The 15,836-nt window shown below is 46.0% G+C and overlaps 1 protein-coding gene across 4 annotated transcripts in view; it reads right to left on the reverse strand.

Moving 5' to 3' along the window:
• The window catches only part of sox13 (SRY-box transcription factor 13), a 212,765-nt gene that overhangs the window by 42,551 nt on the left and 154,378 nt on the right, over positions 1–15,836 (reverse strand). For all 4 annotated transcript variants that reach the window (XM_078242110.1, XM_078242113.1, XM_078242111.1 and 1 more), the window contains 2 exons: positions 11,981–12,083; positions 6,190–6,276 (listed from right to left, as the gene is read on the reverse strand). In XM_078242110.1, coding sequence (XP_078098236.1) covers positions 6,190–6,276; positions 11,981–12,083 — 190 coding nt within the window. The remainder of the gene's footprint in view (positions 1–6,189; positions 6,277–11,980; positions 12,084–15,836) is intronic.

Here is a 15,836-nt window from a genome sequence, read left to right on the forward strand (position 1 = left end):
TGGCAGATGGAGTTTAATCCGGACAAATGTGAGGAAATGCATTTTGGAAGGTCTAATATAGATAGGAAATATATAGAAAATGGCAGAACCTTTAAGAGTATTGATCAGCTGAGGGATCTGGGTGTACAGGTACACAGATCACTGAAAATGGCAACGCAGACGGAAAAGGTGGTCAAGAAGGCATGGCTTGCCTTCATCGGCCGGGGCAGTGAGTTTAAAAATTGGCAAGTCATATTGCAGCTTTATAGATAGGCCGCACTTGGAATATAGTGTTCAATTCTGGTCGCCACACTACCAGAAGGATGTGGAGGCTTTGGAGAGGGTACAGAAAAGATTTACCAGGATATTGCCTGATATGGAGGGCATTAGCTATGAGGGGAGGTTGGAGAAACTTGATTTGTTCTCACTGAAACGACGGAGGTTGAGGGGCGACCTGATAGAAGTCTACAAGATTATGAGGGGCATAGACAGAGTGGATAGTCAGAAGCTTTTTCCCAGCATCAATTACCAGGGAGCATATGTTTAAGGTGTAAGGGGCAAGATTTAAAGGAGATGCACGAGGCAAGTTTTTTTACACAAAGGATGGTGGATGCCTGGAACTCGCCGCCGGGGGAGGTAGTGGAAGCAGATACGAGTGTGACTTTTAAGGGGAGTCTTGACAAATACATGATTAGGATGGGAATAGAGGGATATGGTTCCCGGAAGGGTAGGGGGTTTTAGTTCAGTTGGACAGCATGGTACAGGCTTGGAGGGCCGAAGGGCCTGTTCCTGTGCTGTAATTTTCTTTGTTCTTTTGGAATGTCCTGGAGTCCCCCAGGAAAGAAAAGATTAGTCTCCAGCACATTGCAAGGAGTCATAGAGGTTTACAGCATGGAAACAGGCCCTTCGGCCCAACTTGTCCATGCCACCCTTTCTTTTTTTAAAACCCCTAAGCTCATCCCAATTGCCTGTTTTTGGCCCATATCCCTCTTTACCTATCGTACCTATGTAACTATCTAAATGCTTTATAAAAGACAAAATTGTACCTGCCTCTACTACCACATCTGGCAGCTTGTTCCACACACTCACCGCCCTCTGTGTGAAAAAATTGCCCGTCTGGACACTTTTGTATCTCTCCACCTCACCTTAAACCTATGCCCTCTAGTTTTAGACTCCCCTACCTTTGGGAAAAGATAATGACTTATCTATGCCCGTTATTATTTTATAGAGCTCTATAAGATCACCCCTCAGCATCCTATGCTCCAGAGAAAAAAGTCCCAGTCTATCCAACCTCTCCTTATAAATCAATTCATCAAGTCCCTGTAGAATCCTAGTTAATCTTTTCTGCACTCTCTCTAGTTTAATAATATCCTTTCTATAATAGGTTGATCAGAATTGCACACAGTATTCCAAGTGTGGCCTTACCAATGTCTTGTACAACTTCAACAAGACGTTCCAACTCCTGTGTTCAATGTTCTGACCGATGAAACCAAGCATGCCGAATGCCCTCTTCACCACTCTGTTCACCTGTGACTCCACTTTCAAGGAGCTATGAACATGTACCCCTCGATCTCTTTCTTCTGTAACTCTCCCCAATGCCCTACTATTAACTGAGCAAGTCCTGCCCTGGTTCAATCTACCAAAATGCATCACCTCGCATTTGTCAAAATTAAACTCCACCTGCCATTCGTCAACCCACTGGCCCAATTGATCAAGATCCCGTTGCAATTGGAGATAACTTTCTTCACTGTCCACTATGCCACCAATCTTAGTATCATCTGCAAACTTACTAACCATGCCTCCTATATTCTCATCCAAATCATTAATATGGACAAACAACAGTGGACCCAGCACTGATCCCCGAGGCACACCGCTGGTCACAGGCCTCCAGTTTGAAAAACAATTCTCTACAACCACCCAGAAGCCAATTTTGTATCCATTTAGATACCTCACTCTGGATCCTGAGAGATCTAACCTTATGCAACAACCTATCATGCAGTACCTTGTCAAAGGCCTTGCTAAAGTCCATGTAGACAACATCAACTGCACTGCCCTCATCTACCTTCTTGGTTACCCCTTCAAAAAACTCAATCAAATTTGTGAGACATAATTTTTCACTCACAAAGCCATGCTGACTGTCCCTAATCAGTACTTGCATCTCTAAATGCCTGTAGATCCTGTCTCTCAAAATAGCTTCCAACAATTTACCCACCACAGATGTGAGGCTCACTGGCCTGTAGTTCCCAGGCTTTTCCCTGCAGCCCCTTTTAAACAAAGGCACAACATTTGCCACTCTCAAATCTTCGGGCCCCTCACCCGTGGCTATCGATGATTCAAGTATCTCGGCTAGAAATACTAGTCAGTTGAGGTTTTTATTTATTTTCTTTGAACCCTTGTTTATTAGTTTTTTAAGAAATAAAATGTGACAGTCAAGGATCAAATGGGCAATGAGAGGACTTTTTGCTTTTCCGATTGGCCCTGTTCACAAAAATGGAAGTGGCTTGCAACCATTGTGCGGCATGGTGGCACAGTGCCTTGCACTGCTACCTCAAAGCGCCAGGGACCCGGGTTCAATTCCCGGCTTGGGTAATTGTCTGTGTGGAGTTCTCCCTGTGTGGGTTTCCTCTGGATGCTCCGGTTTCGTCTCACAGTTCAAAGATGTGCAGGTTAGGTGGATTGGGCATGCTAAAATGCCCTTTAGTGTCAAGGGATTTAGCATGGTAATTATGTGGGCTTATGGGGGTAGGGCCTGGGTGGGATTGTTGTCAATGCAGGCTCAATGGGCCAAATGGCCTCCCTCTGCAAGAAAAGTTAAAGTTAATTTATTAGTCACAAATAGGCTTCAATTAACACTGAAGTTACTGCAAGGATTCTTTGATTCAAAGACGGGAATGTAGGGTGGGGCAATGGGAGACAGGAGGTCACATGTCGGATTTTGTCCAAGCAGAGTTGGCAACCTTAGCCGGAATCATTTTAACAACATTCTCCATTCAAACAAACACTTACTAAACAATTTGATCTGACAGAATGATAAACTGCAAAATGTGAGTCGTTAGAAATCAAGATGGAAGATTTTGCACAGAGGTCAGTCAGGAACTGAAAGATAAACGTTTGATCATCAATTGTCTACAAAGCTTCCGGTAGCGTAAAGGAGAACATGCTCCTGTCTACATCAACGGAGATGAAGTAGAAAGGGTCGAAAGCTTCAAGTTTTTAGGTGTCCAGATCCCCCCATGCGACACTATAGTTAAGAAAGTCCACCAACGCCTTTATTTTCTCAGGAGACTAAGGAAGTTTGGCATGTCAGCTACGACTCTCACCAACTTTTACAGATACACCATAGAAAGCAATCTTACTGGTTGTATCACAGCTTGGTATGGCTCCTGCTGTGCCCAAGACCGCAAGGAGCTACAAAAGGTCATGAATGTAGCCCAATCCATCACGCAAACCAGTCTCCCATCCATTGACTCTGTCTACGCTCCCCGCTGCCTCGGCAAAGCAGCCAGCTACGGATCCCATGCATCCCGGACATTCTCTCTTCCACCTTCTCCCGTCGGGAAAAAGATACAAAAGTCTGAGGTCAGGTACCAACCGACTCAAGAACAGCTTCTTCCCTGCTGCTGTCAGACTGTTAAATGGACTTACCTTGCATTAAGTTGATCTTTCTCTACACCCTAGCTATGACTGTAACACTACATTCTGCACTCTCTCCTTTCCTTCTCTATGAATGGTATGCTTTGTCTGTATAGTGCGCAAGAAACAATACTTTTCACTGTATGTTAATACATGTGACAATAATAAATCAAATCAAATTAAACCTTCAGCAGAATCATGTCAACGGTGACAATGGAAACTCCAGCTCATCAATTTTCATAGAATGATCATAGAAACCCTACAGTGCAGAAGGAGGCCATTCGGCCCATCGAGTCTGCACCGACCACAATCCCACCCAGGCCCTACCCCCACATATTTTACCCGCTAATCCCTCTAACCTACACATCCCAGGACTCTAAGGGGCAATTTTTTAACCTGGCCAATCAACCTAACCCGCACATCTTTGGACTGTGGGAGGAAACCGGAGCACCCGGAGGAAACCCACGCAGACACGAGGAGAATGTGCAAACTCCACACAGACAGTGACCCGAGCCGGGAATCGAACCCGGGACCCTGGAGCTGTGAGGCAGCAGTGCTAACCACTGTGCTACCGTGCCGCCCTTTTGGCACGGGTTCATGGCAAACGCCATTTTCCGTAAGCAAACCTTTCCCCTTATTAACTGTACCTCCCTATGCAGGTAATGAAAGGAGATTATGTGCCGAGACTGGCAACTAATTTTTAAAATCACTGTATTAGGCACTGGTCACTGTGGGAGATAGCTGGGCACGTTAGCATCAGTATTAGGCTATGAGATTCAGGCTAAAACAACTAATCAGATTTATTTGTTGGAGTTAGATAGAGGCAGAAGAGCATTATAAAATTGCTAATGATATAGAATAGAAGACTGAATCAAGAGTCATGCCATCTTCAGAGTGTATTTCTTACAAGGTCCAATAGACCTGTGAGACCTTTGGAGGATGTTCTATTGTAGACTCTATACCGGAGTTATACGATGTTCCCATCTACCTCATGGGGTCCAGCTGGCAAACTGAACTATTTCAGTTTTAGTGTTTTATTACAGAAAATCTGCAGTGTAAATTCCAGATTAACAGGCCAAGTCATTTTAGTTGCTTAATCGTGTAATCCTTGCATAGAATCATTTGATATGTCATGGCTTGCACCTCAACCAGATCTTTTATATATTATATATAAGTAAAACATTAATGCCTTGACCATGCTCAATAAGATTAATAGCAGCATAAAGCTGCCTGATCTGAAGATCAAATTGGCTAAAAACAGAAAGTGCTGGAAAATCTCAGCAGGTTTGACAGCATCTGTGGAGAGAGAATAGAGCCAACATTTCGAGTCTGGATGACCCTTTGTCAGAGCTGTTGGCTGTATTCCCTTTCCACAGATGCTGTCAGACCTGCTGAGTTTCTCCAGCTTTTTCTGTTTGTTTCAGATTCCAGCACCCGCTGTATTTCAGCAGGTCTGACAGCATCTGGAAGGAGAGAAAAGAGCTGACGTTTCGAGTCCAGATGACCCTTTGCCAGAGCTAAAAGGCACAGAAAGTGGGAGATATTTCTACTGTAGGGTGAGGGGATGAAAGACGGGTCATAGCCACAGAAACAAGGGGAAAGGCTGCTAATGGCAGCCCATCGAGAGAATGGAAGGTGTGAATGGCCAAACGGCAGAGAAGCTGAAATCAGAAGGTAGACTCTTTTCTCTTCTTACAGATGCTGCCAGACCTGCTGGGATTTTCCAACATTTTCTCTTTTGGTTTCAGATTCTAGCATCTGAAGTAAGTTGCTTTCATCCGCGGTATTTTGCCTTTATGCTAATGTTTCGAGTCTGGATGACCCTTTGTCAGAGCTGTTGGCTGTATTCCCTTTCCACGGATGCTGTCAGACCTGCTGGGTTTCTCCAGTTTTTGCTTCACATTCCAGCATCCGCAGTATTTTGCCTTGATGTTAATGGGTCGATCTAGATGACCCTTTGCTGTGCTGCCCATCATTAGGAGGCTTTGCAAGGAAATTTCTGGGCCATTAACTGATCCTCATTAGCTTGATTGTAGAATGATATAGCGGACATTTTCCTGATGGAGCTCTGTTTTTCACACAATGGCATGACATAACATTAACCTCTAAGTTGCTGGTTGACCGCTGTGTAGTCCCAGCATCCATTGCTTTTATTGTTTGTATTTACTGTCATAGGAACTTGGGAATGAGAAGTAGGCAAATTCAGTCCTTCAAGCCTGCTTCACCATTCAATCAGATCATACTCTCCCTGGTCTCAGATCCACGGCCCTCCCCGCCTGTTCCCCATATCCGCTTATCCCTTTTTAAAAATTAGAAATATATCTCAGAGTATTCCAGTTTGACAGCCGCACCAACAATCCTGTCTTTCCCGTTCCCTCTCTCTCTCATGCCAGAGGCGTACGAACCATTCTTTCTCTGGTGGAATCACCTTGCGCAACCAACCAGAGGAGCTGGGAGCAGCTGGTGGGACAACCCACAGCAGAGTTTTAACAGTTCCACCGCGGTACATGGAAAACATTCACGACAGCTAGGGCAGGGGGCTTACTGCCACTGCAGAGCTGATCACACAGGCCCTACCTTTGATATCTTTGCTGCTGAGTGAACATTTTTCCAGAAGCTTTTCTTTCCAATCATTGGACAGCAACTTCTCGATATTTGGCATGACTGCAGGGAGGCAAGAGGGACAAACGGTTAGAAAAAGGTACTTGGGAGAATCGGATACAACTTGTGCTGATCTGGGCTCTCCGACAGTCCCGACATCCCTTAGACAAGCGGGCAGGGGAGGGAACAAGAGATGAAGGCGACAAGTAGATGCTTCAAATGTCTGACTGGTTTATGGACCTCCAAAGGAGGGGGTGATGGAGGAAGGCCAGGACTCATTATAGGTTATGCTGCCAAAGAACCTGGAAGCTCCAGCTCTCTCCGAGTGCTGCAAATGAGTTCATTTGGCAGCAGGCTTCCTGGCCCATGTTACGTCGTCAAGGACTAGAACCAGGATGCGTGCACAGAGATTTGCCAGAGTATTGTTTATTAGTTGGCAGCATTCCAAGCAGAAGTCCCTCTAGATCAGATGACTTGTGTTTCATTTATCGGAGACACTTAAGAGGTTGACCCTCACCCCCCTCTGGTTATTATTGAATTGTTTGAGCAAACCACTTGCGGCAACAAGTGATCCCAATTGGAAATCACCACCCCTCACTTGCAAAAAAATGGCAGTGCCAGGGGCAGCAGCAAACCGCACGTCAAGCAGAAAATTATGAAACTCATACGCATTCCCGAGGGATGTTGCACAACCTGGATCTCATTCACCGCACAGGGACCTGTCCAATACTTAATCAGAAGCTGCCCGTTGGTGTCTATGAATTGGAACTTCCAACCCTCCCCCCTCCCGCTGTGTGTTCTGGCGTTGGAGGCCATTAGCCACTGGGCATGGGAAAGCGATGGCCTAGTAGTATTATCGCTAGACTATTAATCCAGAAACTCATCTAATATTCTGGGGAACCGGGTGCGAATCCCACCACGACAGATGGTGGAAGTTGAATTCAATACATAAAACAAAATCTGGGATTAAAAATCTATGGCTGACCATGAAACTGTAGGGCAGCATGGGGGTGGCACAGTGGTCAGCACTGCTGCCGCACAGCGCTAGGGACCCGGGTTCAATTCCGACCTTGGGTGACTGTGTGTGGAGTTTGCACATTCTCCCCGTGTCTGCGTGGGTTTCCTCCGGGTGCTCCGGTTTCCTCGCACACTGCAAAGATGTGCAGGTTAGGTGGATTGGCCATGCTAAATTGCCCCTTAGTGTCAGGGGGACTAGTAGGGTAAATACATGGGGCTACGGGGACAAGGCCTGGATGGGGAATGTTGTCGGTGCAGACTCGATGGGCCGAATGGCCTCCTTCGGCACTGTACGGATTCTATGATGCTGGTAAGATCTATGGTATTTTTCACGGTTCGCCCATTCTGCCACTGTGTGGGGGGAGGGGGGGTTTGATATTCAGTCTTGTTTAATTTCTTGCAGTTGCTTAAATAAGAAAAGGGTGATCTTGGTACTATGAGGACCTCACTATAATAGACGACATTCAAACCAACCGCCCTGCAGTAAATCGGGTTTTGCCATGTCCAGTCACGTAGGACCCTTCCAAACTCTCACTTTCTTCCTTCATCCCATCAGCCTCTGGCCCTGCAGGAACCCAAACCTCCAGCCAACGCAGGCATTGCCAACTACCTTGCTTGCTGAATATTCCAGGACAAAATCTTTAGACTGTGGGAGGAAACTGGAGCATCCAGAGGAAACCCATGCAGACACGGGGGGGGGGGAATGTGCAAACTCCACACAGTCACCAGAGATGGGAATTGAACCCGGGTCCCTAGCACTGTGAGGCAGCAGTGCTAACCACTGTGCCACCCCCGTGCCGCCCTATTGTTTCATGGTCATCAGTAGATTTTTAAGCTATCAAAAGTCTCTTTTAATGAAGCCTTGTACAGCGCCTGGTGACCAAGACATAGACAACGCACGCATAAACACGGACAGGAATCCATGCAGAGAGCGAGCGAGACCAGTGGTGACTGAAGCACGCTGCGGCAATGGAGGGGAAGATGGTGGCAGGAACTTGAGATAGAGGGGCAGCGGGACAACTCAAGCAGCTTCCTTGTTCTGTTACATTCGCAAGCGCAATCGACAAATAGATTTTGAGGTTTAACGGGGGTGGGGGGGGGGGGAATTACAGGTGAAGCCGGAGGGGAAACTGGACAGAAGGCTGCAGGAAAGATCAGCACAGGCGAGGTCAGGAGAACCTCCCAATGGTGGACAGATACAGAAAAATGATAACTCAATGGAAGCACTGACATAAAATCCAAGACAAACAGCATACCTGTCATACACAAACAATATGTGCTGCCCTGGAGCTAAACTCATGACATTCTTGAAATAATTGTCTTGAAGATGCCACACCTACCATTGTTCGCATGCCTTTGGCATAATCAATGACAGAAAATGGCCAAATAGGAAAGAAAAATAGGTTGTAAGGGAGCAGAGAGAAATTATCAAGCAGATACCCATTAATCTGTTCAGCCTGTTTCAAACCAGTATTTTATGCACACAAATGTAAAGAAACAGGACTCCGTGATTACGAAGCTCTTTGAGAGGTCTATTGATCATAAAAAGCATTCTATAAATGCAAATCTTTCATTTCACTTACGCTCACCGGTCATCTAACAATGCCTTACAGGCAACCTGCTTACAGCAAGCTCCCGCAAACATCAATCCGATCATTGTTCATCACGTGCTTTTATATATTTATTTCCAGACATGTACTTTGCAGACCTGTGTCTCCTCAGCTGAGAACCGAGATGAGGAGGAATTTCTTCAGTCAGTCAGAGGGTGGTGAATCGATGGAATTCATTGCCACAGAAGACTATGGAGGCCAGGCATTAAGTGTATTTAAGACAGAGATAGATATTATCTTAATTGATAAGGAATCAAAGGTTACAAGGAAAAAGGGAAACGGTGGGAGAATGAGGTTGAGGAACATGTCAGCCATGAGTGAATGGTGGAGCAGACTCGATGGGCCGAATGGCCTAATTCTACTCCAATATCTTATGATCTCAACCAAGAACCACCATTTTAAGTGGGGGAGTCTATGTATAAGGGGCTCACGTGAATCACTAGTTAATGACCACCAACTTGCAGATAATTAAACGGAATATTGGTTAGATAACCTGTTTTTGCAATGTTGATACATATTACACAAGACACTGGAGATAAAGCCCCCGGTTCTACTTCAAAATAGTACGATGACTTTATTAATGTCCATCTGAGAGGGCATTTTATATGAATCATTAAGTGCAGAAGAGGCCCTTCAGCCCTTTGAGTCTGCACCGACACGTGAGAAACACCTGAATTCTCACTTAATCCCAGCTACCAGCACTTGGCCCATAGCCTTGAATGTTATGCCGTGCCAAGTGCTCATTCAGGTATTTTTTTTAAAGGATGTGAGGCAACCCGCCTCCACATCCTCCCAAGCAGCGCATTCCAAACCATCACTACCCTCTGGGGTAAAAAAGCTTTTCCTCACATTCCCCCCCCAAAATCTCCTACCTCCTCACCTTGAATCTATGTCCCCTTGTGACTGACTCTTCACTAAGGGGGAACAGCTGCTCCTTATCCACTCCGTCCATGCCCCTCAATCTTGTACACCTCGATCAGTTTGCCCCCTCAGTCTTCGCTGCTCCAACGAAAACGACATGGAGTGGGAATTGAGTCCCAGAATTTTTAAACTCGGGAGGTAGGTGGAAGTGAGCCACTTTCAAACCAATTTCTGTTTTAAATGACCAGGCTGTGGCAAGTTTTCCAGCCACTTCATTGACTTAGAAATAACTGTGCGTGACTAACACAGGCCTGTCTAGCGGAATCTTAGCACAATTACCGGTTATTATAATGGGGATGTTAAAATGTCCAACGGCCATTATTGTTACAGTAATGGACCATCGCTTCCATTCATCCAAAACAGGTGGACTGAATCTACACAATGTGATATAGCATGTGAATGTGTTACTGCTGCCAGCTGGAATCCGAACAAGGGTATTAACCCACTTAAAAATCAATGACAGCGCCTCTGTTTTAATTACAATTACAATAACCTGTACAAATATCAGTGATGATCAAATTACAGATTAAATATAAAGGAAGTCAGGCAGGAGGCAATTGCGTGCATTACTGTTACACTGCATGATTTCGCCTCAGATGAATGCTTATGAGAGTGTGTGCATTCATCACACTCTCTTTACATCTCCCTTTCTTCCCCCTCAAAAGTGAAAATGCTTGGGACAATTGATGGGTCTTCCACCCTCTTCAATAGCAAGTTCAAATCCTGGGGATAAGGTGAGGGGGGGGGCGCGCTTTCAGAGAGTGAATGCAGACTTGATGGGCCGAATGGCCTTCTTCTGCACTGCAGGGATTCTATGGTCAAATGGATTCCCGCAAAGAGAACATACAAATTCCATCACAGTCACCCCAAGGCCGGAATTGAACCTGGGTCTCTGGCACTGTGAGGCAGCCCGTCACCGCTGATCATCAAATTCAATACCCTGATCCTGCCTTCCACCAAAGCCCTTGATCCCTTAAAACCCCCAAGGGCTACATCCAATTCCTTCGTAAAATCACACACGATGGGCCTCAACTACTTTCACCATTCTCTGGGTGAAGAAATTTCTCCTCACCTCCGTTCTATAAGGTTTACCCCTTAGCCTCAAACCACGATCCTTAGTTCCAGACTCCCCCCCACCAACGGATACATTCTTTCCAAATCCACCCTGACTAATCCTGTTAGAATTTTCTAATTTTTTTTGAGATCCCCTCGAACTTTTCTAAAATCCAATGACTATAATCCTAACCAGTGTGTGTAGAGGTCTGGTGGTCAGACTCGAGGCCTGGTCTCTTGATGCACAGAACACTTAAGCAGTAGGGAGGGAAAGAGAGATGAGGGGAGGTGTTACTGGTTCATCACACTGGTCGATCAGTGCGTCGAGCTGGTAAGATCGCGAGAGAGGCACAAAACTGGGTTTGCGCCCGAGTTCTTGCCTTGTGACGTTACCAACACTGGGTTACCGGCGTGATCAGCCTCACCCCCGGGAATGGCTGGTTTCAATATTTAAATTCTCATTTAAATATTATTAGTGAGCCCAGGATGGAATCAGATGGGCCTGGGACCCTGGTAGTGCCCCGGGGGGTGCAGTAGAGAGGTGAGGGGAGGGTGGGGGAGACACACACTAATTTTCTTTTTATTCATTCATGGGACATGAGCGTCGCTGGCCAGCCAGCATTTATTGCCCATCCCTAATTGCCCTTGGAGGGCAATTGAGAGTCAACCACATTGCTGTGGCTCTGGAGTCACATATAGGCCAGACCCGGTGAGGACGGCAGATTTCCTTCCCCAAAGGACATTACTGAACCAGATGGGTTTTTCCGACAATCGACAATGGTTTCATGGTCATCAGTAGATTCTTAATTCCAGATTTTGTTTGTTGAATTCAAATTCCACCATCTGCCGTGGCGGGATTCGAACCCGGGTCCCCAAGAACAGTTTCTGGATTGATAGTCTAGGTGATAATATCATGAGGCCATCGCCTCCTCGCAGTCAGGGGAACTACTCTGCATCAGATTGCGTCTGAGAGCTCGCCCAAAAAAACTGGGTGCGATGTTCTCCCGTTTTCACGCTTATTCGGCATTTAAGCGAATTTATTTGTGTAAGATCACCCCCATAATCTTTGCTGCAACTCTGAAGGACATCTGAAGCACAATGGAGAACTATTTCAGATCATGACAGTTAAATCTGAAATTCACATCGCCTTCTCGGTCCGTACTCACCCTCAGTCAAATTCTTACCGAAATCCATTCTTTCCAAGTTGCTTAATGCAATTGTGAATTTACTGTGGTCCTGCTGCCCCTCATCCCTTGGTGACGATGAAGCCTGGGTGGTAAATGGAAAAGCTCAGTTAGTTGGCACTTGGCAAGACACAGTGCACTGCCCGATCCAGCACAAATAAAACACTCGGCCCAATAGCTAACATCAACAGCAGCAAACAGCTTCGTGGGCAACTGTTGTACGTTTGTTTTAAATTACTCTTCCTCCCAAAAAACAAGGACCACCACTTTATAAACTAAATAGAATTTACCCACTAAAAATTCTAAACGCAAACTAAAAATGATACTAATCAATGTGAATTCCAATATATCAGTCACATGTCAGGGTTAATACGTCCCCAAGAAATGGCACGATGGACGGACGGCACGGTGGCACAGTGGTTAGCACTGCTGCCTCACAGCGCCACGACCCGGGTTCGATTCCCGGTTCGGGTCACTGTCTGCACGGAGTTTGCACATTCTCCCCGTGTCTGCGTGGGCTTCCTCCGGGTGCTCCGGTTTTCTCCCACAGTCCGGTGCATGGCATTGGCCATGCTAAAATTTTCCCTCAGTGTACCGGAACAGGCGCCAGAGTGTGGCGACTAGAGGATTTTCACAGTAACTTCATTGCAGTGTTAATGTATGCCTACTTGTGACACTAATAAATAAAATAAATAAATCTTCCTCCTGGAACAATGAATACAATAGAAACCAGGAATATTTCAGACATCTCTTTGACAATTACCTAGATGTTAAGGAGTTGGAGGAAGCAAAGGGAAAGGAAGGGAGCAAGTGCCTACTGAAGGTAGCGGGTTATTCATTTACCTTGTTCTTTAAAAGATTAAAATGCACCATTCCCCAAGACACGTTGCGCATTCTTCTACCCACAGTCTAGTTTGCCTGGTTACTGCAGGGTGAAGGAATTTCAGGCTTAAATTTCCAAGGCGCACAACATTAATTTGCAAGGTTCAAGATTCATGCTGCTTGGTGACAAAATAGTTAACCAGAATTAAAGCCATTGATGCAGAATCTAAGGAGACTTTTCAAAACTATCAGGCTGTTCACTGAAGCATTAAGCATTCCATTAAGGGAGAAACAGCAGCTGGGATTTTCCTGTGAACAACTGAAAAGTCCACTGACCTCGGCGGGATTGGAAGATCCCACTGGTGGGAGGGGCTGGAAGGTTCCTGCCACAGTTAATGTCAGTGAACCTTGGCCAGAACATGAGAGATGTAATAGGTTTTCAGCAAGTACAGAGGCATATAGTGTCCTAGGCCCAAACATCTTCAACTGCCTCATCAATGACCTTCCTTCCATCATAAGGTCAGAAGTGGAGATGTTCACTGATGATTGCACAATGTTCAGCACCATTCGTGACTCCTCAGATACTAAAGCAGTCCATGTTCAAATTCAGCAAGATCTGGACAATATCCAGGCTTGCGCAGACAAGAGGCAAGTAACGTTCACTCTACACAAGTGCCTGGCAATGACCAGCTCCAACAAGAGAGAATCTAACCATCGACCCATGACGTTCAATGGCATTACCATCACTGAATCACCCACTGTCAATATCCTGAGAGCTACCATTTACCAGAAATAGAACTAGCCATATAAATACTGTGGCTACCAGAGCAGGTCAAAGGCTAGGAAACCTGCGGCAAGTAACTCACCTTCTGACCCCCCCCAAAGTCTGTCCACCACCTACAATACACAAGCCAGGAGTGTAATGCATACTCTCCACTTGCCTGGATGAGTACAGCTCCAACAACAGTCAAGAAGCTTGACATCATACAGGACAATCCACTTGGTTACTACAAACATTCACTCCCTCCACCACCAACTCACAGTGACAGCATTGTATACCATCGACAAGATGTACTGCAGGAACTCACAAAAGGCCCTTTAGGCCGCACCTTCCAAACCCACGACCACTATCGTCTAGAAGGACAAGAGCGGCAGATACATTGGAACACCACTACCCCGAGGTTCCACTCCAAATCACTCCCCATCCTAACTTGGAAATATATTAGCCGTTCCTTCACCGTCGCTGGGTCAAAGTCATGGAACTCCCGCCCTAACAGCACTATGGGTGTACCTACACCCCGAGGGGCTGCACTGGCTCGAGAAGGCAGCTAACCACAACCTCCTGAAGGGCAACTGGGGAGGGGCAATAAATGGTGGTCGAGCCAGCGACGCCCACATCCTGTAAATGAATAAAAAGAGAAAGAGGGTGGAGGGGAGAGAAGAGAAGGGCAAAAGGGGAAGGTCTGTGACTGGATAGATAGTAGGAGTAATTTATTTTTCCCCATACGATGACGCCCTTTACCTTGCGTTGTAGTCAAGGTACAGCTATCTTTCACCTTAGTCAGGCTTACATTTCCATAGCTCCTTTCAAAACCTTACAATATTCCAAAATGCTCGACAGCCAAGGAAGCATTTTTACACTGTAGCCTCTATTGTGATCTAGGAAAATCCTACCACAGACCATCCTTTTAGGTCTTTCCTCTCCGCCCCCTCCTTTTCCCTGACTCTGTTCTCACTTAAAATCTAGTGATCATAGATGACACCATAAGACACAGAAGCAGAATTAGGCCACTCGGCCCATCGAGTCTGCTCCGCCATTCAATCATGGCTGATATTTTTCTCATCCCCAATCTCCTACCTTTTCCCCATAACCCCTGATCCCCTTATTAATCTGGAAACTATCTATCTCTGTCTTAAAGACACGCAATGACCCGGCCTCCACAGCCTTCTGCGGCAAAGAGTTCCACAGATTCACCACTCTCCGGCTGAAGAAATTCCTCCTCATCTCGGTTTTAAAGGATTGTCCCTTTAGCTTGAGGTTGTGCCCTCTGGTTCTAATTTTTCCTACTAGTGGAAACACCCTCTCCACATCCAGCCGATCCAGGCCTCGCAGTATCCTGAAAGTTTCAATAAGATCTCCCCATATCTTTCTAAACTCCACCGAGTACAGACCCAGAGTCCTCAACCGTTCCTCATACGACAAGCTCTTCATTCCAGGGATCATTCTTGTGAACCTCCTCTGGACCCTTTCCAAGGCCAGCACATCCTTCCTTTGATACAAGGCCCAAAACTGCTCACAATACTCCAAATGGGGTCTGACCAGAGCCTTATACAACCTCAGAAACAAAGCTCTGCTCTTGTGTTTTAGTAAGTCTCACAACACCAGGTTAAAGTCCAACAGGTTTATTTGGTAGCACAAGCCTTTAACCTGGTGTTGTGAGACTTCTTACTGTGTTTACCCCAGTCCAACGCCGGCATCTCCACATCTTGTGGTTTTAGTCCACTCGACATGAATGCTAACATTGCATTTGCCTTCCTAACTGCCGGCTGAACCTGCATGTTAACCTTAAGAGAATCTTGAACCATGACTCCCAATTCCCTTTGTGTTTCTGATTTCCTAAGCATTTTCCCATTTAGAAAATAGTCTATGCCTCCATTCCTCCTTCCAAAGTGCATAACCTCACACTTTTCCACATTGTATTCCATCTGCCACTTCTTTGCCCACTCTCCTAACCTGTCCAAGTCTTTCTACAGCCCTCTTGCTTCTTCAATACTACCTGTGCCTCTACATATCTTTGTATCATCTGCAAACTGAGCAACAGTGCCTTCAGTTCCTTCCTCCAAATCGTTAATGTATATTGTGAAAAGTTGTGGTCCCGGCACTGACCCCTGAGGCACACCACGAGTCACCGGCTGCCATCCTGAGTACACACAGTGGCATAGATTTCCCTGAGCCCAAAGGCAGTTTCATTCTGGAACCAAGCTAAGGGAATTTTGTGGGATGCCCAGTAGTGAA

This window comes from Mustelus asterias, chromosome 25, assembly GCF_964213995.1.
Source record: "Mustelus asterias chromosome 25, sMusAst1.hap1.1, whole genome shotgun sequence".
Taxonomy (NCBI): domain Eukaryota; kingdom Metazoa; phylum Chordata; class Chondrichthyes; order Carcharhiniformes; family Triakidae; genus Mustelus; species Mustelus asterias.